The sequence below is a fragment of the Choloepus didactylus genome, chromosome 3, assembly GCF_015220235.1.
Source record: "Choloepus didactylus isolate mChoDid1 chromosome 3, mChoDid1.pri, whole genome shotgun sequence".
NCBI lineage: Eukaryota > Metazoa > Chordata > Mammalia > Pilosa > Megalonychidae > Choloepus > Choloepus didactylus.
Window position 1 is genome coordinate 129,543,585 of NC_051309.1, and position 27,570 is coordinate 129,571,154.

A 27,570-nucleotide genomic window follows, 5' to 3' on the forward strand; every position below is an offset into this window, starting at 1 on the left:
GCACTCGACTACCATAGTGTGTATAGTGTGTGTGTGTGTGTGTGTGTGTGTGTGTGAGAGAGAGAGAGAGAGAGAGAGAGAGAGAGAAGGGCGGGATGGAGGGAGGGGGATAAGGGGGAAAGGGGGAGAAAAGAAGAAAGCTTGAGAATGAGAGCAAGAAGGAGAGAGAGAGAGGGAGGGAGAAGAGGGAAGGAATACAAGAATAAGCATTTAAGTAAGAATGAGAAAGAAAAGAAGGATAAAAGAAGTCCACTAAATACTCAAATACACATAACATGGTAAATACTTTATAGGCTATAACAATATAAACCTGATTGAAAACATCTTTATGTATCAGAAGTAGGGTTGTTTGTTTGATTCTCTTTTTTAATGAAAGGGCAGATTGGAGGTTTTCTTTACCATAAAATCCTCTTTTGAAGAACCATCACTATCTTCTGGGTATCTCAGACTTAGAGATTGAAAAGCCTTGTATTGTGAAACCAAAGATATATTTAAGAAATAACAAGCTGTTTCTTTCAACGTATGTTCTTGAATAGCTTCTTTTGACAGTTAGTGATCTACATCCCTTAGAGGTACAGTGAAATATATTTTACATACTAGTAAAATTAGTTCCTTTGATATATACAGAATAAACTTTTCACTTAATTTCTTTTTTCTAGTCAATGTTATTTTGCCAATTTCTAGCAAGCTAAAAGATAAAAATGATAGTACTTGTGTTATGAAATCTTAAAAGCATCTCTGTAGTCTTAAGGTGATAAGAAATTATTTTCTATAATTTAATTCTATTTGTATAAACAAGTGGTTTTATCCTTTAAATGCAAAAAGGGGATATATTTTTAAAGCTTTTCAATACCGTTCTCTACCTGATGCACTTCTTTAAATTATGTCTTTCAGGCCCTGCTTGATACTCAGAATCTTTTGCGTGCACAAATCACAAATTTTACATTCAACCTGGGATTTTCAGGGAAATTTTACCATACAGGTAAGAAAAAGGGAATTAGCTGTTCTCTGGGAGGCCTTCTCTGACCACTCTGCCCTCCTTCCTGCACTACCTGTGTCCCCTCCCCTCCCTGCTTTATTTTCTTCATATCATCCAACTCCATTCAACATGCTATTTTTCAACTGTAGGAACTGTTAATGTATTCCCCATGGTCTTATCTAATGGGTTTCATTTTTATTGAATTATCATTTACCTGTATAAAAATGCATAAACCATAATGTGATCTGCAGCTAATTTTCACCAAGTGTACACAGCTGTGTAACCAACATCTAGATAGAGAAAGAGAACTCTACCAGAACGTCCTGCCTTTGTGCCCCCGTAGAGTAGTCATAGCTTCACACGGTAATAGACCATCCTGACTTCTAATATCATAAATTAGTTTTGCCTGGCTTTGAAATTTGTATAAAAGGAATCATGTAGTGTGGACTCTTCTCTATCCAGCTTATTTTGTTCAACATTATTTTGGTTTCATAGATATTATTGTGTGTAGTTGTAATTCTTCCATTATCGTTGCCTTGTAGTATTCCATTGTTTGCACATACCAAAATCACTTTATTGGTTCTATTGCATTGTAAACAGTTAAATTGTTTTCCAGTCTGTAGGTTTTTTGAGTAGATAAGAAGGATTAGAAAGAAAAAATTAATATGATCAATTATGTTATAGCTGGCCTAAAGATAGCAGAACACAATTTCATGATGGAATGAATCAATCTGTTTTTTTAGAAGTTTTAAAACAAAGACTACATACATAATGGTATATCCATATAATAGAATACTATGCAGTCATTGAAAAGACAGAAGCAATTTTAAATGTAACTGGTAAGGAAAGAATTCTTGAAAAATATTTTGAAAAACCAAGGTACAAAACAGTGATTAGAACATGCTACCATTTGTATAAAAATAAGGAGGTGGGTAAAATCTACACAGCTGAGTCATGGAGTGGTTAAGTAAATTTCCCAAGGTCATATAGCTATTAAATACGTGTAGCCTATCTCTGAATGGATTTACAATGAACTGGTATGAATGGGTGTCTGCAGAGAAGAGGATTTGGGTATTGAATGACAGGGATGGAAAGAGCTGCTATTTACAGTTTTGCTTTTATATTGTTTGAATTTTGTGTCATATGTATACATGTGTGTGATATCTATTTAAATAAATAAACATATAAGTAATTTTTAAACTCACACTGTATTTAAATAAGTTTATAGATTAGTTTTATACAATTGCAAATGCTTTTAAAATTTTTTATTTGGTAATATGGGTATGAGGTATTTTGTATGCATTTATCGAGTATCTTCAAGGGTTTAATAGACATGCCGTGATGAAAGTTCTATCTATAGCCTTCTGGCATTAATATAATTTTTGTATGCCAGTAAATAACATAAATGATAATTTCATTTTTAGGTGGGAGTTTCTGGAGTAAGTGAATTTCCATTTGTTTTTGTGGACATTATAGCATCATGGGACTTGACCCTAATACATTCCATATTATAATCATGCATGGGTTTTGGTCCTCAACTTGAGAATTTTTGCAGGTTGTAAGTGTAGTATAAGGTTGGAAGTTCTGCAATGTATGAAATACACTCTTGCTATAATTATTTTAAATATTAACAACTGGGAACCCCATGATCCTAGTTTAAGATTTTTTTATGATTGAATGAGTTACTGTCCTTATGGTAACCTTGAAAAGGGAAACACAGAAATCTGTTGTAAATCCCTTGCTTATAGAAAAGTTTTGCTACCTTGGCATAGATATATGAGATGAGAACTTTCTCTTTAAGGTTCACCTCATCTCTCTAGCAAAGTTAAAACAGTAGCACCATTAAATTTCAAAATGAAGCCTAAGAAATTAAAAGACTGTCCGCAACCTCTTCCTAAACATATTCTAATTTCAGGGAGATTATCTTTAATTCTTTGACATCCTTTGAAGGAAAGAAAACAGAATTACCTTGCAGATAAGGAATAACTTGGGTGATGATCAAGGACATATAGAGTATGTAGTGTGCCTTGGCAAGGAGGGAGATTATGGAAAGACCCGTTGTAGTAAAACCAGAACAACCCAGATTCACCCAAGAAATATGAGAAAACTACTTCTGGCAACCCAATTTTGCTGTCCACTGATGAATGCTGAAGAGTGACTGTAGCCACTTCATCTTCTTCCTCCTTCGTCTCTAAAAGATTGTTTCTCTTCCCTTACTTGGGCACGTCCCACAGTTCACAGAAAAGGTGTCCTTTCCCCACGCCAGGGAAGGCAGAGCACAGGAGGAAACTGAGGCCAGAACTCAAAGAGTTCTTGTTATCTATGTATGATATGAAAGCTTCAACAGAAATGTCATCAGTGTTGTCTAAAGCCAGTGTTTTCAGTAGGAACAGATATAAAATTTAATACTCTGAAATACTTCAAAAATTAGAGATTTTAATGTTTAATTGAATTGCATTATCTTCCTTTCTAAATGACTAATTTTTTTTCTATTAAAAATTCTATCCAGTTTACTCAGTCTTAAAAGGGAAAGAGAGAAGCACACCACCATCATGTCACTTTATTTTGGGAGAGGGTTTCATCTTGTTCCCTTTTTTCAATTTGGAGAGAGTTTGTATACTTTTGTGAAAATGATAAAGAAAATAAAACTCTCAGTTCCCTTTTAGTGAGCAATCACCATATTCTAGGTACTTTGCTAAGCACTTTTCGTGCACCTTCTCATTGAATTCCATGAGTTAAAGAATATGTTCCATTTTTCTCTAGATAAGAAAATGAAATCTTAGAGGGTCTCAAAGTAACATAGCTATTTAAGTATTAATAAATATATATTTACCCTAGGTCAGTCAGAGGCCAAGACTTGTGCTTTAGAGAAATTGGATTTGTTTATTGTTTAATTGGCAATCCTTTATTATGAAAGCTGAATGGCAAGAGGTTTCATTCTCTTTTTTATAAGTTTTTTAGTTTCATATATTTCCCCAAATCCCTGAGAACCAATAGAATTTGTTAATGCCTAATTAAATCATAGAATTAATGAACAATTTAAAGAACAATATTTTATTGAATTAGTAAGTTCTATTTTATTTCTAAATTCCACATTTGGTCAGAGAGTGAAAGACCTTGAATTTAGGGACTGAGGTAGAATTCAGATTCTTCCAAACCTTGTCAGAGACTGGGGACAAGTTACTTCACCTCCCCAACATCAATTTCCTTTTCTCTTAAATGGGATTGGCAGTGGCTCTCACCATATAGAGTTGTTGTGAAAATTAAGTGAGACAATGCTTGGAAAGTGCTTAACACAAAACTTGATACTAGATAAAGTTTCAATCTTCATTTTTAATATCAGACATTTCCTATTCAGCAGGGATAAAATACTGCAGAGACATGGGTTATTTAAATAGATACATAATACAAACAGATAATAAAATATAATAAGTATCAAAAGTTTCAGCATAGTTTTGTAGCATATTAAAAAATGGCACTTAAAATTGAGGAATTTATATTCTAACCCTTCTCCTCCACCAGTTCTGACAAAGATGGGCAAAGTGGGAGGTGGCAAGAGATCAAACAACCCAGCTATGAACAACTAAATTTCAACCACTTTTTATCGTAATATGTATGATAATATATATATGATAACATACCATATATATATATGATAACATATCATATGTAACAGATACTTGTTATCAATATAATTAATTCTAATGTAAAACATCCCCAAAGTGGGATTAAAGGAAATTATTTCAGACAGCTCTATAAAGAAAAAAAAGAAAGGAATGAAATTATGCTTACTATGAGTAGAGATAACTCCATGAGAGAGCAGATGTCATTTATTTAACTCCTGCAGGATTTGATGGATGAATATTTTAATCGCAGGTTTCACCTTGTTATTCAGGAAAGGACAACAAATGCCTAGGCCATCTTTCCAAAGAACCCTGAGGTCTGATGTTCTGTTCTGATAAAAATACACTGAGGGCAAAGGCCAACTAGAAATATGAATAAAGGAGAGATGGGAGTAAAGATGCAGGAAACAGTGAGAGTTATTAAGTAACAGGGAATAGAGATTGAAAGCAGTAGGATGGGTGACTTTTCATAAAAGTAGAGAATCTTGGCTAACTTTACCCATACTCATATGGAAGAGAAGGTGGAAATCAGGAATGAGGTGATTACTGGGAGACCCAAAGAGATTTCTGCTAGTTCTCAGTGTGGGGAAGTAAAACTGCAACAAGTTACTGACTATAATCTTAATGAGTATGGTGGCCTGAAAGAATACACAGTGTTAAGCAATAGGAGAATACCTTGGCCATAAATAGAGATGTTTAATTGTGGAGAAACCTAATGACATCACCCTCATGTCAAACAAACAGTGTCCCTCGGAATCACCAGTCACACCAACCAAATGCCTCTTTACCAAGTCTTTCTTCTCTACCACCTGAAAGATAGCAGGACCCATGCCCCTGCCATGTTTGGGGTCATTTGAGATCCTAAACCCCTGACTCCAGTTGTAAGATAACTACTCAGAAGCCCCAGGAATGCTTGACTTTGGTGACTCAATAGTTAGACCAAGGAGTTAGCATAATGGCTTGCTAAGTTCTGAACAAAATATCCCCTCAGCTACATAACACTCAGGTCAGACACTCCCACCCTCACTGTTCTTGCAGGTGTTAGTGGGAAAAAAAAAAAAAAATACTCAAGGAGACATGCAAGAGACACAAGGAGAACAGGAGTGGGAAATACAGGAGGAAAGGAAAGAGGAATCATGGAGCACCCAGTGTGCACCAGAACTGTGTGGATGCTTTCTCCCAAAAAGAATAAAATAGGTCTTACTGTCTATCTTTTTATCTCTGGGAATACAGGTGCTATGTGACTTCTCCACAATCGCACAATTCAAATGTGGTGGAACCTACAAATAAACTAAAAATTTCTGACCCCAAAGGCTATCCTTGTTTCACTATACTACAGTGATGTGGATGTATAATGAAAAGGAAATAGTAAGAAAAATAAAACATACTGGATTTGAAGATGGCCCTTTATATGAGAAAAAAAGTTTCTTCAAATGAGTAGAGTAACTAAGCAGGTGAAAGTAAAATTCAACTGTCCTTGTTGAAAGGCTATGTTATTCCATTCATTCTATATCACTCTATCCTTTGCCTCCTATATAAATTAGAACGACCATTAAGTCTCGTTTTACACCTTCATCTTTGATAAATCTCTTCCACGGTCCAATAAATCACAGGGTCTGATTCTTCCCCTGCCAACAGGCTCTGCCTGCTTTCTCTTGGGAAATAGAACGACAGAGCAGTGGTAACAGGCACTGGGTGCAGTTGGCCAGGCCCGGGCAGCAGTCCATACGCTATCTTCAGCCTTCAGGACTATATTGAAACCAGGCACATCGGAGCAGCCATTGGAAATGTGAGAAGAGATTTTCTCCACACAGAAGGCATTTTGTTTGAAGAATTCACTGCTCTAGGAGCTTTTGGATTCAACGTGTGGCTGAGACTGAAGTGTGGTTGCATGATTTTGTGATGATTAATGTCATCTGATAATACGCCAAGACCATGATGAGGCACCTTCTATCACCCTCATTTCATGCTTTATTAAAGAAGCTGTGCCGAGGAAAGTATAAAAAGAGAAGAGTACCTTACCCAAATGTGTTAAGTGAACTTGGAATTTCCTACACTCAACTAAACTGTAGGTCAGGGGGAAATGGGATAAACAAAACAAACCCAGAATATGAGAAATTAGAGGTGCAACAACCAGACTGACATCCAAGGAGATGAGAATTCCCTGTTGGATGGCATAGGAGTCTGCTTCCAAGAACTCGAGGGAAATGCCAACCATGAGGAGCATGAGTGCCACTGGGGAGCAGCTTAGCTTGTTTTACTATGACTTCACTATTTCTCACCTCTCCATTGCTTTTGTTCTTTCTCCTTTCTGTAGTTTTCTCCAACTTTCCCAGTAACAATTCCCACATCACCTTTTTCCTCCTTCCGTAGATGCAAGCTTTAGTTTTCTCCAGATACTGAGTAACTTTTCAGACATAAAGAGGAACTCAAAGAATGGAGTTACTTTTTTGTGACAGTATGTAAAACCCATGTCAAAATAATGTACTCCTGGGGCACAAAATGTACATTTCCTTACACATAGTCCTTCAATTGCATTTCCTATTTATCCCCCACTCTCTCCAAACTACATTTTTGTTGAATGATCCAGAAAAGCATAACTTCCTATTCAGCTTGACAATTGTACAAAGATGCTGTAAGTTAAGAGTCCCAATGTCCTCGGGAATGCTTGTATATTCAATCTTGCAGTGATTTAAGTTCATGTCTCATGTCTAACTCCTTTTTAGAAGAATTTTATCACTGTCTCTGATTTTGCCCAAAGTAACAGATTCTCCTTCGCTTCATTTATTTTGAAAGCCTTATATGTATATATGATGCTATTTGTAGTGTCTTTTAAATGTTTGTATGAGCGTACATAATTGATGGATGGATGGATGGATAGATGGATTAGATAGATAGATAGACAGACAGACAGAGACAATCAGTGTAACTGGAATTAGTTGAATAATCTTTTTTTCCACCTTAAAGGAACTGCAGAGGAAGATGAAGGGGATGACCATCTGTTGGGGTCTGTCGATGAGTTCTGGTGGTTTCCTCATATGTGGAGCCACATGCAGCCTCACCTCTTCCATAATGAATCATCCTTGGTGGAGCAGATGATTCTCAACAAAAAGTTTGCCTTAGTAAGTAATTCACTTTAACTATTGCATTTAACTCACGTATATGGAATACAGAAATTACCAGGTTTTTAGAAAGAGAACATCTTAAAGATTTGTTGCGTATTGGCACTTTTTCATCAGCCTTTGTCGTCATTTAAACATCTCTGTATTGCTGTCTTTCAGTGTATTGAAGTCTATTGTGCGCTCATCACTATGCTTGATGCTTTGAGGGGTCCAATTTAAGAAATACATAAACACTTCTTAGACTCAGTCTAATGGCATGGCTCCTGTCCTAAAGGAGCTTCCTAAAGCACTGCTGAGACAGAAATATGAACATAAAACAATTATCCAGAAAAATTAGATATTCTCTGGTCCAGTGCCAAAATAAACAGTGCGGACACAAAGCCCACAATTCAAAGACATAAAAATGTTCTTGTGGAAATAGGATTTTAAGTAATCTATGGTATTTACTGCCTTTGATCATTTATGGTACAAAGTATTTCATGTGGTACAATAAGTGGCTATAAATAATCAAAGGTAATAGTATATTACCATTCAGGAAAAAATTGAAATGTAATATATTTCTATTTATTATAGCATGTTTTTCTTATTTGAAAACCTCAAAGCTGATTTTACAATGTTCATAGATTATCTGTGTTATTAAGTCCAAAATTGTCAGGTCACCTTTTTAGGCAAATCTTAGGCTTAGTCCACGGTGGGAAATAAATTAAAATACACTGCACTTATTAATTTGGATATGATTTGGAGAAACTCTAAAATATAACGTGTTTTACCAGAGAAGTTCTCATCCCCAAACCACTTACATTCCTCTAGAAATGACTATTTGAAGTATAAAATACTAAATTTTGAGATTTTCCCAACATATATATGCATTTCTCAACATAACAGTTCTTAAATACTGAAAATGCACTATTTCTTCACATACATACTCTTAACATATGTTTTACTCTATAAAGGCATGAAGAGATTGTACTTGTAAGTCTGTAGAAACAAGAGCAAGCATTACATGTCCCTTAGCTGGCCAGCCAACTAACAATATGAAAGATAATCTATATATAAAGCATTTGGGAACAGTGATAAGCACATAGCAAATACTCAGTAGATGGCAACTGTTACTTTTATTATCATTATGTTTAGTATCATAAACCTCTGCCATCTTCAGGTTCTGCCTGGGCTCCTAGGTGTTTGGGGTGATGGTGAGAAGCTTATTTTTTATTGGATGACATTTGGTTAATGTGAATTCTAAACATTTTCTAAATTTGTGTTAACTCTTTTATTTCCTCTTAAGTCATCAGGGTTCCAAAGCGCCATTGCTGCTAAATTTAAGGATGTAATGAGAAAAGATCAAGAGTTTCAGATATTTTTACATAGATACATTATTTCCATTAATGCTCACAACAACTCTGAAATGTAGGTATATTTATTCTCATTTAGAGATGACGAAATTGAGACTCAGAGAAATATATGACTTGTTCGTGATTTTAAAGCTCACTAGTGGTGGAATTAAGGCCAGAAATCCAGGTCTTCTAAGGGTCAGTTGTGTTTCTGACAATTCTTCACCAGCCTCCCAACCAAATTCTCAGGCGCAAGTCTAGTTTTCTCCTTTGCTCCATAATCCACGGGAATTCAGGGTAATCCTGGTAATATAAAGGACATGGAGATCTAGGGGTGGAACTCTCAGGGCAGGATTTTCCAAGATAGGTCGAGTCCCTAAAAAGTTGGGAAAGGAGACAAACTTACTGAACCTGGAGAAGTTTCCTCATGACTATCATTAATCATGCATAGATGGAGAAGCTACTCTTCAGTAAACTATTCCAGAAGAAACTGCTTCAACTATCAACTCACAAGATGAAAAAACCAGTGATTAATTGGTGCTAATATTCCATTTCTAAAGTGGGTTACATCCTGCTTTTCTTTACCAGCTTGGAGGCACTGGGTGTAAAAATGAGCATTAATGTTTCCCAATGAACGGATGAAAAGAACCATACAAAAAATAATAATAATAGGCTGCCTTGGGAACAACTGGGTTTTCAAACAAGATTGGAAGTCATGGATGCAATTCACTATTCAAATATGTGATTGGGTTAGAAGACATTTAAAGTTCCCTTCCAACTAAGAAAATCTGAGACTATGATATAAAACTCTTGTTTGGGCCTTTTTTTATCACCAACTACAGCCAAACACCTGTTTTTTTCATTGAATTTTAGTAAACACATCTGGTCTGTTATCCTTTTGCACAATGTAGACACTTCTGTCACACAAGGAAATTTTATATCCATTCGAATTTTATTATGGAATCAAGGAAATCCTTTCAGCAAACTTGCATTTTATGATTACAGCCATCAGGAAATGCAGCTTTAGGGTTGATTAGAAAATATTTTTAGTTACTAAATATGAACTAATTCAAGTATTAAACTGAAATTTCAATGGGGGAATTTTTTTAAAGATACCAAATCTGAGGCAAGGGTTAATTTTAATATTAATGATTGACTTACAACACAGTTCCACAGTTTGGAATATCCATTGTTCAGATTTAAAATAAGACAGAATACCATTAGAAAAATAAAATAAATTAATTCTTTTAAACCTCAAAAAAATCATCAATAATATATACTCTCAGCTGAAGAACTGCATCAAAATTTTGGCAAATTATGGGGTTTAATTTTTATTAATAAAATAATTAGAGATTTTTTCATACAGCACATTGCCAATATCAGGTGATAGTTAATGGTGTTATTAGCGATATCATTAAAATTATTAGAAGTACTAGAACAAGGTTCCTGAAAACATAAAATCTTACCAAGGATTGTAACTTTTAATTGTATTACCATTGTTCTTTCAAGTACTGTCTTTTTTTTCTCTTCTATTCCAAGTTCAGCAGAACCTGCTAATTTCCACTTGCTGGGATGTCTATTGTCACTTATACAACTTTTTAGATTAGTGAGACATTAACTTTTCTAATATGGAAATAAAGATTATACACATAGTATCAAAATATAATTTGAAATATATTGAAAGACTTACTGTCTTAAGGAATATATGATAATCTTTTAATTAGTTTGCTTGCCAGCTGGAGAATGAAGGAATCTTATCCTTTTTATTTCAGTGAAGCACTTTTTAAAAAGACACTTCAGATTTTTATTGGATTGTTGCTGAATGCAAAGTTTAGTTCTAGTGGTCCTAACAGAAATGGAGAGTTCTTATCAGGGTGCAAGAGTTCACTCTGAACTGGTAGACCACTTCGGGAGTAAACCAGGCAACACGGTTTAAGAAATACACAGGCCATTCTTCACAGGAGGATGACCAAGATGGTGAAGTTTAGCATTCACTTCATAAGAAGAATGGCTGAGGGAACTTTGAGAGAGCAAGACATTAAAATAAAAGACTAAGAGGTATATTATCATGGCTAACATTCAACTTAAGAGCACTGAGATCGCCATGCCAGTGGTTAGAATATTGACATGTACATTCCTACACCTCTATGCTCATCACCGCCTCAGTCATCCCAGATCCACCCCCAAGATATACCAGACTACTCAGCAACCTTAAAGAGGGCTGGTCCAGCAGGGACCTCCGTCATCCAGCTCCAGCTCTATGGCTGGCAGCAGTTCTGATTCATCAGTGCCATGACATGTTGGTTGGTAAATATTTTGAATATCACCCCTGAATATAATCAGTCAGTCTTATGATTTAAAAAGGACCGAATCAGTGTATTCAGAAAGGAAGTGATGGAAGAAGGAGTACAGTTCTATACAGCCAAGAAAGTAGAGTTCTTCTCATCTAGATAATTGTGTACACAGACAGTGCTTGACATCTAGTAGGTGCACAATAAATGTCTGTGAGATGAAAATATAAATATTTCTTCCAACTCTTGATATTCTCTCATTACATATGCCTGTCTCCAGGTTATACATCTTGAAGCATTCCACAAGTGTTCAAACCCCCTCTTATCTTGGTTGCCGTATTTGTATAATTTCTAACTTAATATTCTTCCCAACATATTTTGCCCCAATATGACCACAATGCTACATTGATATGGTTTGAACACATCACATGGGGTAGAAACAATAGAGTATTTTGTTTTTTCCTTCATATACATTTTACTTTTATTAATGTGGCCAGTGATCACAGTTTATTTTTTAAACCATCATATCACATCTGAGTCTGCAGACCTTCTATTCATGAGCTGTTCTTAAGCCTTCAGGTATTTGTTTTTGTCCACCTGATTTTGTTAACTAAATACTGGCCTTGAGATTATAATTAGTCCTTTAACATTTCATCTGTTTGTTATATGTTCCATGTTTTAGTATATCGAAATCCTTCCAAATACTGATTCTATTTTCAAACATGCTTTTCCTAGCTTTGTCATTCCAACATTTTGTAAGTATAACTTTTACATCTTCATCAGTTATTGGTCAAGTTGAGCATAATAATATTAAGGTTAGAGATTTGTGATAGAGCAGTAGTCTCCACTCCAAGTTAGCTTATGCCAGTAGACACCACTATTTGGGAATAGTTGGCTAATCAACTATAAATCTGTTTAATTCAGTCAATAACCATTAAGATTACACAAAGTGTGTCAGAAACCTTGCTGAATCAAGAATCAAAGTGTGCATGGCATTTCTCTGATACCAATTTAGAATTTTTGTTTAAAAGGAATTTGTATAATAAGGTGTTAAACATAATGGTTCCTCGTAGTCATTGTTTTCTTATTTATTACTTCTCAATCCTCTGCTTAGTAATTGCTTCTAGAATTTCTCATTAGCCCATAGTTTCCAAAAATCTACCTTTCTTCTCCCTTTTTGAAAGTTGAGGCATATTTTCAACTCATGCATCCTATTATTCTGTTTCTCTAGAATCACTAAATGTAGTTCCATATGGAATCTACAAAGTTTGCTTGTTTTTTTAATTATCGTAAGATGTATGCTTCTGAACCTGGAAAAAACTGATATAACTTTGTCTATTGTATTTCTTTTATTGTCTTTTCACCTAATTTATGTCCTTTATCATAAATATTTTGAAAATTGTTCTCCTTTATAGAGAAAGTAGAATCAGAGTAGATGTTGGGAATTTCTGCTCTCTTGTCATAAATTATTTCAAGCCCTTTCCCTCTAAATTTTGAATATGGTATAATATTACTTGATCATCTTCTGCTAATCAGAGTCATTTTCAATTAGCCTTTTCTGAAAATAGAGATTTAGCTTCCTTGATATTATTTGTACACCTTTTTTTGTTTGTTTTGTGTTTTTTTGGGGGGCGGGGTAGGGGTTGCTTTTTGTTCTTATTTATGCGCACTTAAATCTCTTGGACTCTTGGATGTATTTTAAACCCCAGTGTACATGAGAGCTCTGTAAATAGTTTCTTTAGATAGTAGCTGACATTGGTGAGCCTTTACTGTGTGGCCAGAACTTTGCTAAGTGCTATACATGCAACAACATCCTATAAATTATCTTCACAGTCCTACTGCTATCAACTCCATTTATGGATGACAAAGCTGACAAATTGTAGAAGTTAAGTAATTGCCCAAAACCATGCAGCTAAATCATAGTTCTGGTATTTGAATTCAGAGCTTTCTGATTCTTAACCACTACTCTAAACTGCTGTGTTCCTTTGATATATTTCTGGCAATTGGTTCACAACTATTTTTTCTTTAAGATGTTTTGAAATCTGCTTTACTAAATTGAAACAGTCATATCCAGCTATTTTCAAAACCACATATTTCACCCATTTTGATCTCGAAGATGACATTGTCATCTCCTCCCCTAGAGTTCTCTCACTTCTGCATGGACCATATACTCCTAGAGCATTGGAGTGGGAATGTTGAGGATGGAGAGAAGCAGAGAGATTGGCAGTCAATAGACAAATTGGGTCACTATTGAAGCTATCAAGGAAGATGAAATAAAGGCCAGCTTTAACTAAATCATTTGAAGTGTTATAAAAAAGAGAGACGTAAATACTGTTTCTAAGCTAGAATCAATAGAGCTTTTTATTGTATGAATGATGAGAACGAGAAAAGGAATAACAGGTCAAAATTAACATCAATATTTCATCCTCCCACTTTTTTCTATCTGTGTATATATATTAAAGTTATGCAAGCATGAACTGCTGCTTTTGCTTCAGAAGTTATATATTTCACTTACATGCATATACACTTTTCTCCACTTATATCCTCAATTATATAGAATATGTTCTCCTTTAGATTAATTATTAAACATTTGAAAGACATTTTGGTCCCCTATGGGAACTCAGAATCCTTTTCTTTGTAAATCTTTTCCAGATTACCTTTTTCCTGTACTATAGGAAGACTCGTATACTCTTAAGAAACCAGAGAGTACAAAAAAGTATTCCTTAATTACTTTCCATTTTTCTCTAACAGAAATGCTAGCTTGCACCTTCTGTACATATATCTGGTGACTTAAACTGGTTTCATAAAAAGAATGATAAAATTAGCATATCTTCCATAGAAATAGTCCCTTACTGCCCAAATTTACTTGGACACAAAATGAACTAGACACCTCCGTGAATTCACCTAGAAACTCCGTGGCAGGATAGAGTTGGATGTCGGCAGGGGCTGGGGAGGAGGTCTATTTCCAGATCCGTGTATGCTTTGCCTGCTTTTGACTCCTCCTTAAATTTACACCTACTTAACATGGAGGGGGCACTTGTTTTCTGAAAGCCAGTTATAAAATATGGCCATGATGGAAATGACGGTAGAAGGAGGAATGAGAGTAAAATCTACATAAGTGCTCACCTTGGGTTTGCTTTGGTATTTTCATATCTCCCACTCGCTGTTCCCAATCATCCAACAGTTTGTCAGTTCTTTCTTCTGTACCATCTCCTGTTCCTTTTCTTTCTCATCCCCAGTTTACTTCCAACTCTTTCATAGTACACCTGGATCCTTGCTGCAACCTCCAAACTAGTCTCCCTAATTTCCCACTCTTTTCCTTTAATTTATGTGCAGATCAAGGAAGAGTGGGAAATCAAAATTCCATAATTCAGTTTCTGTTATGTGAAACAGAACTTGGCATTCTAGTTAGAGAGGTTCTTGATTCTCCTAAGGAATTGTAGGAAGGGAAATTGTTGCTCTTCAAATATTTACCAGATATGGGCTTCATGCTTTACACATACCCTCAGTGAGGGGCTGATTATTCCCATATTGAAAATGCAGAAAGGGAGACTCAGAGCAGTTATATAATTTTCCCAAAATCATATAGCCAATGAAAGCTGGAGAAAGGACCTGATCCCAAGTCTGTCAGGCTCCAAAGCCCATGGTTACCACCATGATTTGTATAATGGAAAGTTGCCATGCCAGTGATACCGTTATTGATTACGGTTATGGAAACCTCATAACCAGGATGTTATTACCTTCTTAAAGGGTTAAATGTTTAAAAAAAATTCAGATATTAAAATCTGACTTTCATAATGTTTTTCTCTTAAATAGCTGTTTAAATGACATGTAATTTCTTGCATTTATGCAAACAGCCCCACAGCATCACTGTTCTAGTGGTTATTATATATACCAGAAGCAGCAGTTAAAACAAAGAGCAATATCAACTTTCCGATTCTTTCAAGAATATTAAACTTCAGTTGAAATTAATGCTATGTAGACTTAAAGATTCCTAGTTTAATCAGACTTATATATTTTCGAAAGATTAAATGTGTTTGCAAGTACTCTGAGAATTTGAGTCTGTTCCTGAATTGTTTATAGCTTTGTTACTTCTCAAGGACCTCAAAGGTCCACATACAACTCATCACTTCAAACTCTGAGACAGCGGGATTCAGCTAAACCCTCCATTCCTCTAGTGGGTCTCCAGATAATTTTCTGTTCTGTTATTTTGATACAGCATAAGATATACAGCCTTATAAATTCATGTTCTGCGTTTGTACAAACCCCTTCCGGCATGCACTAGAAGAAATTCCAGCAATTAAAAATAAAATTAAACTGGCCTGTGCAGAGTACAAGAGTTTACATCATTCTGTTGAGTGTTCTCACAAAAGCATACTCTTCAGTGGTATGTTTACTTAGGAGACACTCAACAAAGATATGACAACACTTCAGAAACTCTGAAGGGAGCTCTAAGAGAGGAAAACAAAATGCTGTATTAAATGGAAACTTGTCTGAAATAAATGGCATAGTTATTAGAGAAGACTGGAAGGGAATCTGTCAAACTGTCCCCCAAATAATTATTTTCTTACCTATTAAAAGTGAAAATGAAAGTGAAAGTCAACTATACACATCTATTGTAACCGTTTTCGGTGTTGGTATGGCTTTTCAGCTTAATTTGTGCTTCTAGAATTTCTTAATGCATTTGACCTACTAAATTTGAATCAAGTTCTTCAAATAATTCAATAGCTATTAACTTGGGGTAATGCTTGAAGGGGACTATGTGGTATCAAGGAAGGGTTTTGTTGTTGTTGTTGTTGTTGTTGTTTTGGCCTTGTAATTGCTTGGTTGGTTGGTTTGCCTTTTTTTTTAAGTTGGAAGGTAGATTGGCATGCTTTTGAGAATGATCCAGTAGAGAAAGGAAAACTTTTGAGCAAGAGAGAAAAAAGAGAAATAGCTGCAGTACTTTTTTGTGTCAGCAAAAGAAATGAAATTTGATATATTATGGGGGGCTTGTCCCTAAATTGGAGTATTAACAAGATACCCAGAGTATAGGAGGACAGAAATAGTGTGTGGATTCAGATGCAGGCAGGTGGTGGATATGGCAGTGAAAGCAGGTAGTTCTCCTTCAGTTGCTTCTATTTTCTCATTGAAAAGGCATGCTTAGTCATCAGCTCAGCAAAAATGGACAAGGAGCTGTTGTAGGTTTTTTGAGAGAGCAGAAGGTATAAGATATACGTATAACCTGCCCGAGGTCCTACAACTAATAAAGGGCGCACTGAGATTGAGCTCAGGTCTCTTAAATCTGTGCTCTCTCCACAATACTGAGCTGTCCTCGGTGCTTGGGATTCTCTGGTATGCACTGATAATTTCATTGGCATGTGTTTGGCTGGCTTGGGATATGGGAAGAATGTGATTTTCTCACTCTATAGTTACCGAAACACTACACTGTCTTTTCCAGAGCAGACTAATTTCAGAAGGAAAAGGTCATCCTTCTGTTTTAGCAGTTACTACAGTACCATTCTATTTCATAAGACCTCATTATTGACATTTTTAACACCTTTTCCTGAAGACTTGTAATTTTTGTTACTGTAGCCATGTTCTTGTTATCCAAACTGTGAGACAAAAAATATTTTCATTCTCCTTCTTGGGTTTTCTGGACCCATAGGAATCCCTCAGAATATTAAAGATACTTTGTAGACTATTTTTTCAAAAATATTTCAAGAAGTTGAACAAGAATTGTGTATTACCTACAAAATATTTACATAAACTAGTTAGAATTTCAAGTTTCTTTTAGCCAAAATTATAAAATCAGTTCACTGGGATTTTATTAACTACCTAAAGGAAAATTAATTTAACCATTATATAATAAATGCAGCTGTATTAATGGATAAAATTATTCATATTATAACATCCATTATAACAAAAAGGATTCTTGATGGTAAGAAATGTTTGGGAACCCCAAATCTGTTTTTAAGATTTGCTGTACTGGCCTATTTGATACATTTCAATTCTTCTTAATCAACATGTATTGAAGCTGGTTTTATATAGGGCACTGTGTGGGTATTTTACCAACTAATAGCTTTCGTTATGTAACTAGTGATATTCTGCATTTTTCACCCAAATAAGTAATCTACTTTGTGATAGAGCGACCTGGACTGGTAGTAGAAAAATTAAGATTTAGTCCTCATTACTTATATGTCCTTAGGCAAGTCACTTCACTTCTCTGTGCCTCATTTTTTCTGACAGCCTTTCAGGACAAATTTTGTTAAACATCTACCTTCATCTACTTAGACCTTCTTAGAGTTGGTCATTTTGAACCCAATTCAAAAAGACTGTTAATTTTATAAACCCAATTCTGAGTTAATAGCCCATTTTTTTTTGCTCTGATGGTATTATATATTGATGAGAAGTGAATCTGAATAATTTGTATACTCAATTAAAAACATCAATTTCCCTGTGAGTTTCCTTTTTTAAAAATTTTAATGTGCTGTTCTCCTCATTTAATGTGGTATTTAATGTGGATAAAGAAACCTATCTTTGCCCTTTTCTAGAACAAGTGGCAAGTAGGAGGTATTTTAAGCAAATAACAACATGACTTTCCATAACTTTTTTACCCAAATTCAATTCTGACCTTGGTAGTCCTAGAATTGGTACATTAGTATGAATAGGTTTATGATTAGATCACCTGGGCAATTTATGACTGCTTTCATAGAAGAAAAAAAAAATCAAGTATCACCAAGTTATCCATTTAAGGTGAGGAAATTGGAAGAATCCAATACTGAAAAGACTGAGTTTATCAAGAGCAAGAATATAGCTGCCAATAGAGGGTGATTTTAAACCCTTAAACCAAATCAACCTGGTCATCATCACAGAAGGTATTCACATACCAGCCAGCAAACAGAAATTTACCAGAGAGAAATCTAGTGGCCAGATCTTTAATATCTCTAACCAAGAGATAAATTCTGATTTGGCTGGTTTTGTTCTAGGTGGAAAAGGGAGCCTGCTTTCTTTGAAAAATAACTTTGCATATGTTGGATCACCTTGCCAGCAGTCACTGCTATTCCTTCCCTTCCCCAGTTACAGCAGCTGCTGCAGACTCCTTCTCCAGGTGCCCAAGGCCCCACACGTTCTCATGAGCTGAAATTTGTCCATGGCTTCTCAGAGTTTCACTTTAGGAAATGCTTATCACGTTTAAGGGAATCGCTCCATAAATTTGTTTTCTTCACATATTGTTTGTATATGTGTGCATTTGTCTATTATGTTAAAAAGTTCTAATTTCATTTTCTAAACATGCAACCCATGCTCCTATCATCTAGAGAAATGTATTCTTTTCTATGTGAAATAATGTCTCAAATAGCCATAGTGTTTAAGGAAGTCACATTAAAAATCAAAGCAAAAAAGAAATTTCTAGAAATAAATCCAAAATAGACTACTAGATGTAAGCATAAGGAAAATGCTATCAGGTTCTCAATACCATGAGATAGTTAACCAAAGCATGAACTTCTGTCTACTGAGGAAATGGGATATTCTAACCAAAATGAACTGTAGGAAACCATTTAGAAGTATATCCAAATTGTGTTGTAATGAGTTTTAGATTTTTTTCCACTATAGAGTGCAGAATTTCTGTCTGATTCCCTATTACTGTTGTCTTTTTATAAATTACATTAGTTTTCATACTTGCTAATCTGCCAAATATAGAAATAGGCCATGGGTCTTTTACTCATTAATGGACATTTAAAAACTTCTTCTGTTTAGAAGATTGAACTAAAGACAGAAATTATAAGTAAAGAAACATTCTTAATTAGTAGCTAGAGTTTAAACAAAGAAATATTATCAAAGATTGCAATAAACAATGATTTATTCAGTAATAAATCTTACTGTGTCACTCAACTACATGAATGCTAATTCTTTTCTTTTAGCTTTTAGCAGAATTTTTTTAAGGAATACGGCATCACTTTTGCTTAATAAAATTGTATTATCTTCACTTTCTCTATTTGAAAATATTTGAACACATAATTTAGGAAAACCTTACAATTTTTAATTATATACAGTATAATTTAAATATACAAATTCATAATAATAAATAAATGTGGTTTTCTCTTGAATAATAATTTTAACCACAGTTTCAAAAGTGTTTAAGTATTACTTACATAAGTATTAAAATTTCCTCGTGAGTTACCATATGTCTGTTGTATGCAGTAACAGTTTAATTGAAATAATTAAAAAATTTTTATAGCCAAATTCCCTGGTCATTTCACTCCATGTCCTCCATTGGAAACTCTTGACATAGATTACAGAGCTCCTGGATCAAAGATGCTACTTTCAATCAAGAATCAATGAAAAGAATGAGAATTAACTTTTTAACCTGAAATGTCTACTATTTAAGCCTTCTTTCCATCCCCCACCCCCCACCCCCAGATTACTAAATAGTATGTCTGGTCTCAAATTGGTAGAGCTGGAAAAGAGTAATCAACCAAGAATTTAGCAATATGGATAGACCTTCTAGTGTTCTGGTTTGCTAACGCTGCCCTTTTGCAAAACACCAGAAATGGATTGGCTATTATAAAGGAGGTTTATTTGGTTACGAAGTTAGTCTTAAGGTCATAAAGTGTCCAAGGTAAGGCACTGACAATAAGGTACCTTCACTGGAGAAAGGCCATTGGCACCTAGAAAACCTCCGTTAGCTGGGAAGGCACGTGGTGCATCTGCTTGCTCCCGGGTTGCATTTCAAAATGATGTTCTCCAAAATGTTGCTCTTGGGGCATTTTGTCCTCTCTTAGCTGCACTCTCTTCAAAATGTCACTCTCAGTCGTGAAGTTGTATTATCTTCACATTCTCTATTTATCTCTCCAAAATATCACTCACAACTGCTCTGTGTCTGGGCCTGTGTGGCTCTTTTTAAAGTACTCCAGCAATCCAATAAAGACCCACCCTGAATGGGTGGGGCAACACCTCCATGGAAATAATCCAAAGGTCTTACCCCCAGTTAATTAAGTCACATCTCCATGGAAACACTGAACCAGTAGATTCCAACCTAATCAACACTAATACATCTGCGTCCACAAGACTGCATCAAAGATAATGGTGTTTTGAGGGCTATAATACATCCAAACTGGCACAACATGATAGCCTGCCTTCTAGAATATGCCACCTTCAAGCTTTGCCCAAATTTTTCTATGCAGTAAGATTTTAGAAGTTCTCTCAGGTACTGAACATGAATTTGCCTTTATCTAAAACTCATTTAATAGGGACCGCCTACTGAAACACAATGAGTCACAGGCTGGAACTTCGTGAAACTGATGGGAAGGATATTTAGACAGATCAGGAAGGGGGGTAGGGTGAAAGCCAGGATTTTTCACAGCACCCTCGGAAGAGAGAATGAATCCCAAAATCTAAAAAGGAAGTAGAATAAAAGGCCAATCTCTTTTAGTGAAAAAAAGATGGCCCAGTAGTTTCATAATTTCCACATTATATTTGAATATTAGGATCACAGTATATAAAAGCAATGGAGGCAAAGTAGTAAGGACAACAATAATAAACAAAGTTCATTGAAAATGTATCATGTTTCAGTAACTATGATAAATACTTGGCATGCATTATATTATTTAATTACCCCCCCCCAAGTCCATTGATGTAAATACTCTTATGACCAGCATTTTAAAAAGCAAGTAACAAGGCTTAGAGGGCATAAGTCACTTTCCAAAGGCCACACAGCTAATAAATGGGAGAGTGAAATGAGCCAGATATGTCTGACTCCAGAAGTTGGGTTTTCTATCATTATGCCACACTGCACCAGCACACGAATAAAAGACAAGATCAAAAAACCTCAGCATTTCTTTAGTGTTAAAAGCTAGAATAAAAACAAAAACTGCATCTACATTGGCTCCTAAATATCGGTAGTCCATTCAAAATAAGGGAATGTGTCGGCTATGCTGGACCACCCTTGTATTACACGAGGTTCTTCAAGATACAACTAACTACTTAGGCTTTTAAAACTATCTTGAGTTTTCTATGGGCATACTTGCAAATTTTTAGGTGTTTGAATTTTATGATGTTGTTCTGGCATTGTGAATTTCATCCTAGCTTCTTCCAATACACTTCCAAAAATTGTTAACCTATAATTAACCTTTTTCTTTCAATTTCTGTGATTGAAATTATTTTCCTTTCTTAAACCACTTTAGATGACAACTCCACTGACCTTTTGTAACACAAAGGGTGTTGGTTCGTGATCTGTAAGCAAAAAAAAAAAAAAAAAAAAAAAAATTTGCTGTAGTTTGAATTTTTTTAAACCAATAAGAAAAAAGGAAAAGCGATGAGATGTTTCAACTCTATTTTCCGTGGAACTCTAAATTAAATAATAGTAAGTGTGTACTTATGGTAATTTCTACAAAGGATACAAATAAAATGTAGAACCCCAAGCTTTCTCTCTGCCCCTTCAGAAACACAGATATGGTCCACTCTGACTCTAGTGCCACCCATTCTCTTTCATACAGCAGCAATAGGGCAGATCCCATTTCCAGCATCCCAACCACAACTGATTGAGTTTTGAATGATAAACAGAGTTTACAGATAAGAGGAAAAAATTATTTTAGTCAGGGGGTTGGAGGCATGTGTACAATGTACAACAAAGACATGAAATCAGAAATTGGGAGGGGAGAATGGATTCTAAGGAGATGAGATTGTGTAGGTAGGTTGGGACCAAATTTTGAGAATCATTTATGCTGTGTGAAGGAGTCTAAACAGGTATTTAGATAATGGCAAATTTGTGACACTTTTTCCTTCTGTGTTTAAGGGCTTCATAGACTTCCTTCCCCTCCTGTTATTACGTTGGTTGAAAAGCAAAGACAGTCGTACCTCTTCCACTTTTTTCATATCCATTTGTAGCATATTTCTACAGTCCAATCCATTTAGCAGCCTGATGAAATTGCTCTTTGGCATGAAGAAAAGCCATGACTAATTCAGAGGAAGCCTATTTTGAGTAGAACTTTTGAAGACTGTAAAGTAATTGAAAATACACGAAGAAAAATAAAAAAGCATTTGGAAGAAAAAATACTGAAGCCATGGGTGTACTTAAAAAGTCAGATTTCATCTTTTATAGCTATGCAGTTGTCCTCTATCCAAAGATATCATATTGGGATTAATTGGCCATCTCAAGTGGAGAATAATCAAAATTATAAAAAGTTGTCCCAATTTCCTCCCCCCAAAAATCCAGATATCACATTGATTGATTGATTTTGAAATTGACAAAACCTAGGTGGGGACCATCTGAATAGAAGTATTGTGATTTATGGTTAGTTATTTCATGAGTACAACTAATTTTTTAAAGAAATTTGAGTAGTTTTATGTGCATAAGCTTTTCTTCAAATCAACTAAGTTCTCAAATTATTTGTCACTTTCAGTACTTCCAACTTTCACTCTTAAGCAGGACTACTTCAAAGAATGCTCTACAGAATTTGCTTCTCCAAATGTAGGGAATATTGTTTATTCCTGCCTCACAAGTTGAGGGACAATAGAAATGTGGCAGTTTTGATGGAAACCAGGAAGAAGGCAAAATAAAATCTTGTCAGTACATCTGGAGAATGCAGAGAGTTCTCTGATAAATTTTAGTTTTCTTTTGTGGAGAGCAGACTGTTGTTTGTAGCAGCCATTTGTCATTTAACCTGTTGAAATTGTGAGCAGGAGGACTCTGTGGCTATGGCAAGGATGTGCTGAAATGAGGGTCTTTCAGATAATTCATTAAAATCACTAGTCCTCTCCCACCATCTCTCAAACACAAATGTATCAGCATCAAGACTGGTGGAATGATTTACTAGGCTTTGTTAAAATCTAGCTGTCTTAATACTATCACCTTAATTTTACTATGCAATTAAGTTATGATGGTTTAAACAAATATATTTATAGTACACTTGGAAATCCAGGAGTAAAGAGAGAATCAAGATAAATGTTCCCATTTCTAACATTTACTTGGTCTTAGGAGCACAGCATTCCCACTGGCATGGGCTATGCGGTGGCCCCTCACCATTCGGGCGTCTACCCTGTGCATGTCCAGCTTTACGAGGCCTGGAAGAAGGTTTGGAATATTAAAATCACCAGCACTGAAGAGTATCCACATCTGAAACCAGCTCGATACCGGAGGGGCTTCATCCACAAAAACATCATGGTGAGTTTCCTCCAGTGTACTTGAGGTGCAACTAATTCTGCTGAATTTACAGTTTTCATTTGAAAAAAAAAGAACAAAAGAGAAGAGCAAAATGTTAAAAGTTTGTGTGAAAAGCCCACTGCTGCAGAACTATATTTGTCATATCTAAGTAAAGGATGTTTTAATTAAAGTCACTTTTTTGCCATTCTTTAAATATGGCTAAAAAATGCTTTTTACTGACACTACTGCTGTTTAAGACATTGATGTTAAAATACTAGGGAAACATTACATCTAACTATTAATTTTTCTATAATTTTTAGAAGCCATCATTGTTTCAAAAAGCTACTTAGTGTGTAAAACTAATACCCACTCTACATATTAACCATGCTGCCCTTTTATGAGCCACACCTTGTTCTTTTCTTTACCTGCCAGGTTAAAAAAAAAAACTGCAATTATTTATAACAACAGGTCACAGGTGAAGCCCTGCATAGTCATTAGTAAATCATAATATAGAGTTGAATTTGGGAGAAAATGTTAATTTTATTTACAGAGTGAATAATGACATTTAACTTAAATCAACTCCCATCTTGACTTTTCCATCAATAAAAACTTGTAAATGCTAGACAGGGACATCACAACCACGTGTCATCCTTGTGCCCTCCCTTTCCACTGAAAATAAACTCACTGTACCTCAAGCCAACTTTCTGAGCAGAGAGAGGCTAGGAGACCTGGTTTATATTACAAGTGAAAAGTATTCAACCCTCTCCTGTCCTTTTTAAGTCACATGCAGTCTTGGAATAGTAAATGTTAGTTTCTAAGGACTTTATTCAATGTTGTACTCTTTTTGTTTCTGTTTCTTTCTGTACTGCCAGAAGACTTGCTTGGATTTGTCCCATGAGATCTGTTCATTTCTCATTTCACCTGAAAACATATTTTACCTGTATTATAAATTCATGAATCTTGCAAGTAATAAAGGCTTTAACAGATTTCCCGTTTTTACAAACTGTCCCTGTAGTTCCACTTTTGCAGCAATCATGGAAACTCTCTATATTTGGTTTCTGGGCTCTTGGATGAGATTTCAAGTGGGAAATGTTCAGCAGGCAGTTGATTATGCAAGAAAGAGAGAGGACCAGGCTTTTGGATCTATCCATTTAGAGATGCAAATTGAGACCAGTTTGAGACCAAACTGAGAGCCAATGTGCCCTCCTAGGAAAACACTGAAATGGAAAAAAGAGCAGGGAACTCAGGAGTGAAACTTAGATCACACCTATATTTTTTGTATGGGATGAGGAAATTTTTTATTTGATAATCCACTGACAAATCAAAATCAAAATGCCTAAAATGAACTCATTCTCTTCCCCTAAAACTGGCTATGGATCCTGCCATCCCTCATGCAGTTCTACAATTCCACATCCCATCGACCACCCACTTCCAGTCGGTGTCTACATTCCATCAATAATTCCTTTGCAATATCTTTTTATCTGTGACTCCCTTCCTTTCCCACAGCCATCATCCAAATTCAGTGCCTCAACTTTCATGTGTAAACTGTGGTGCTGGTTCCTGCTTTGTTTACAGCGTCCATCCACCCCACTTCAGTCTGTCCTGTAGGCAGTGCCATCCTTTTAATCTTTCTGGAGCACTGCCTTCTTCCTGGCCTTCCTGGCCTTCATTACCAGTTCTTTCCACACCCCTTAACTTGCTCTTCAGGGTCCCAGGAAACAATCTGGACTAAGTCTGCCTTTCTATCTTCTGTTTCCATGTAGCTGACACAGACTCACTCCAGCCAAAAAGGCCTATAGCAGTTGTTTCCATGCTATTCTTTCCAACTTGAAGGGCTTTCTAGCCACTCTCTGCCTATTCCTATTCTCTTTATTCTTCAATATCAAGTCCCATCTCTTCTATATAAATGTAAAGCACCTTGGTTTGTAGCAGTTCAATGCCTACCTCAGGCCTATATGATCTTGTTCTCCTCTGAACTCCTGTAATACGTTCTCCTAGTTACTCCATTGGGAACATGAAAGCCAATCACATTTCAAGGTGTTTGAACCCTAACTGGAATCCCCAGGCCTCCGGTCCTGTTTCATTATCTACTGGAAGATCAGGACTCTCAACTCTAATCCCTTGTGGTTAAATGCACTGCTCTGGAGAGAGCCAGAGGCCTTTAAGCAATGAGAATAAACACTCTGATTAGGTACTTACTGTTTCTAAAGGTTATGCCCTTCGGTGGAGGCTCCCAGTAATCCTGCTGGCAGATCCCTAAGTGGTCTTTATAGGTAACCCCCAGAAGCATTTGTTGGAAAGTACTTCTCACTTAGGCTGTACGTACAGGATATTGGCTTCAGGTCCCATTGACCAATACTCTGGCTGACCATGGCTTTCGCAAGCATCACCCAATTATTATCAATAGCTATAAGCTTTCCAGGGGCTCATCAGTTCCTCAAAGTTTGATTTCAATAGTGTCACACACACAGAACCAGTTTTAGAGGGAAATTTACAGCAAAGTGCCTTAAAAAACTCTTTCATGCCATCTCTAGCACAAGAGAACTGTTTCAAGAAACATGTTTGGCATCCTGTAGCATTGCATTCAGAGAGCAAGGCAGTGGGATATGGCCCTTATCACACTTCTGATCATCTCTTTAGCCTTCTTGAAGTTGTCCACTGGCCTTCCCAGTGTTCATGGTGACTTAGTCCCAGCAGCTGTGGACCTCCCCAAAGTTGCAGGGTCAAGCCTGATACTGTCCCTTCACTCTGTTCAGACTCAAGTATTTTAGAACTTGACAAAACTCAAATTTATTTTCACTTCTCTTTCCATTTTGCATAGAATCAGTGAGGCAATCAAGTCCCAAGGACAGCCCTGTGTGTATTCTGTAGTTTTCTAAACAAGGTATAAATCCTAAAAGTCATTCAAAGTCATGGACTTTTAAATATGACACTAACCTGGTACTTAATTGCATGTGGTCATTTTATTATTGTTTAGCTTTTGAGTATTTCTCCTTTCCCCCATGTATCTTAAATTCTCCAAGAGTAGAAAACATCTTCACATTCTCCCATGTGAACTAGTACAGAAGTTTGTAATAAGCATTTGTTAAATAAATGAATATATGCTATACAAAGCTTTAATTTGCAGGAGATGACATTTCTGAGAATTATAGTGAATATATTTAATACAGTTAGAATACCTTTGCATTTAGTTCTCTTTTGTGGTTGATTCTGTGCATAGCATTGTGAGAATGTATACTGCTTTTAAACATAGACATCACCAGAGCTAATACTCTGCTGTTTTAAGCATTTCATCAGGACGGAATAGCTTCTAAGGGTATAACCTTTACCAATTTAGCAAAATAAACAGGACATATGGTTTTGATTTATGCAACAACAAATGATGAATTGATTGAGCAGAGAATGATGTTTTCTGAGAAAACATTTCAAGTACTAGATTAAAATTTATTGTAATACACAATCAAATGAAAGAAAAAAGACCAAGTTTATTTGTAAAGGGTTGCAAAGCCTGGGAAGTCCTGGGCAGGTAATTTTTTTAAAGCACTTACTGATCCAAATTTAATATGTACTTTAAGAATCAGGACAGAAAAAAAAAAAAAAAAAGATAAGTTTGCTAGGACAATAAGCAGTGAATCTACTGTGTCAGATTCTGTAAAACCTGTAGCTCTCCAAAATATAGGCATTAATTTTCTGCTACTTCAAGTGTATAGTAATGAACACATGTCATAATGATGACGTTATGTAAGATTAAGCTAAAGAATTTACCATCTTGCACAGCTTTAGTTCACACCTTCTTTTACAATTGCATTGATATTTTACCGGGAAAGCTGTAAGAATTTGAAAAGCTGTCATTACCACAAATGTGTATAATTAAAGCAAATAATGGCTTTCATATACATAAGATGAGAAGACCACCTTTTACTAAGCAACCTTTTACCATTTTGTGATGTATGTTTGTGATACTTTTTAAAAAATATTAACCAAAGGCATAATCTTGTTTTTTCCACTGGCAGGCTTTAGACTTGGATTTGGAGGTACTTGCAGCCTATTGTAGTCTTGAGACTCGAGCACAAACTGTGATTTGTGTCTCAAATATTTGTTCT

The 27,570-nt window shown here is 35.6% G+C and overlaps 1 protein-coding gene across 4 annotated transcripts in view; it reads left to right on the forward strand.

The window, feature by feature from the left end:
* The window catches only part of NDST3 (N-deacetylase and N-sulfotransferase 3), a 188,478-nt gene that overhangs the window by 68,343 nt on the left and 92,565 nt on the right, over window positions 1–27,570 (forward strand). For all 4 annotated transcript variants that reach the window (XM_037830545.1, XM_037830546.1, XM_037830547.1 and 1 more), the window contains 3 exons: window positions 895–982; window positions 7,570–7,724; window positions 23,303–23,488. In XM_037830545.1, the coding sequence (XP_037686473.1) occupies window positions 895–982; window positions 7,570–7,724; window positions 23,303–23,488 (429 nt within the window). The remainder of the gene's footprint in view (window positions 1–894; window positions 983–7,569; window positions 7,725–23,302; window positions 23,489–27,570) is intronic.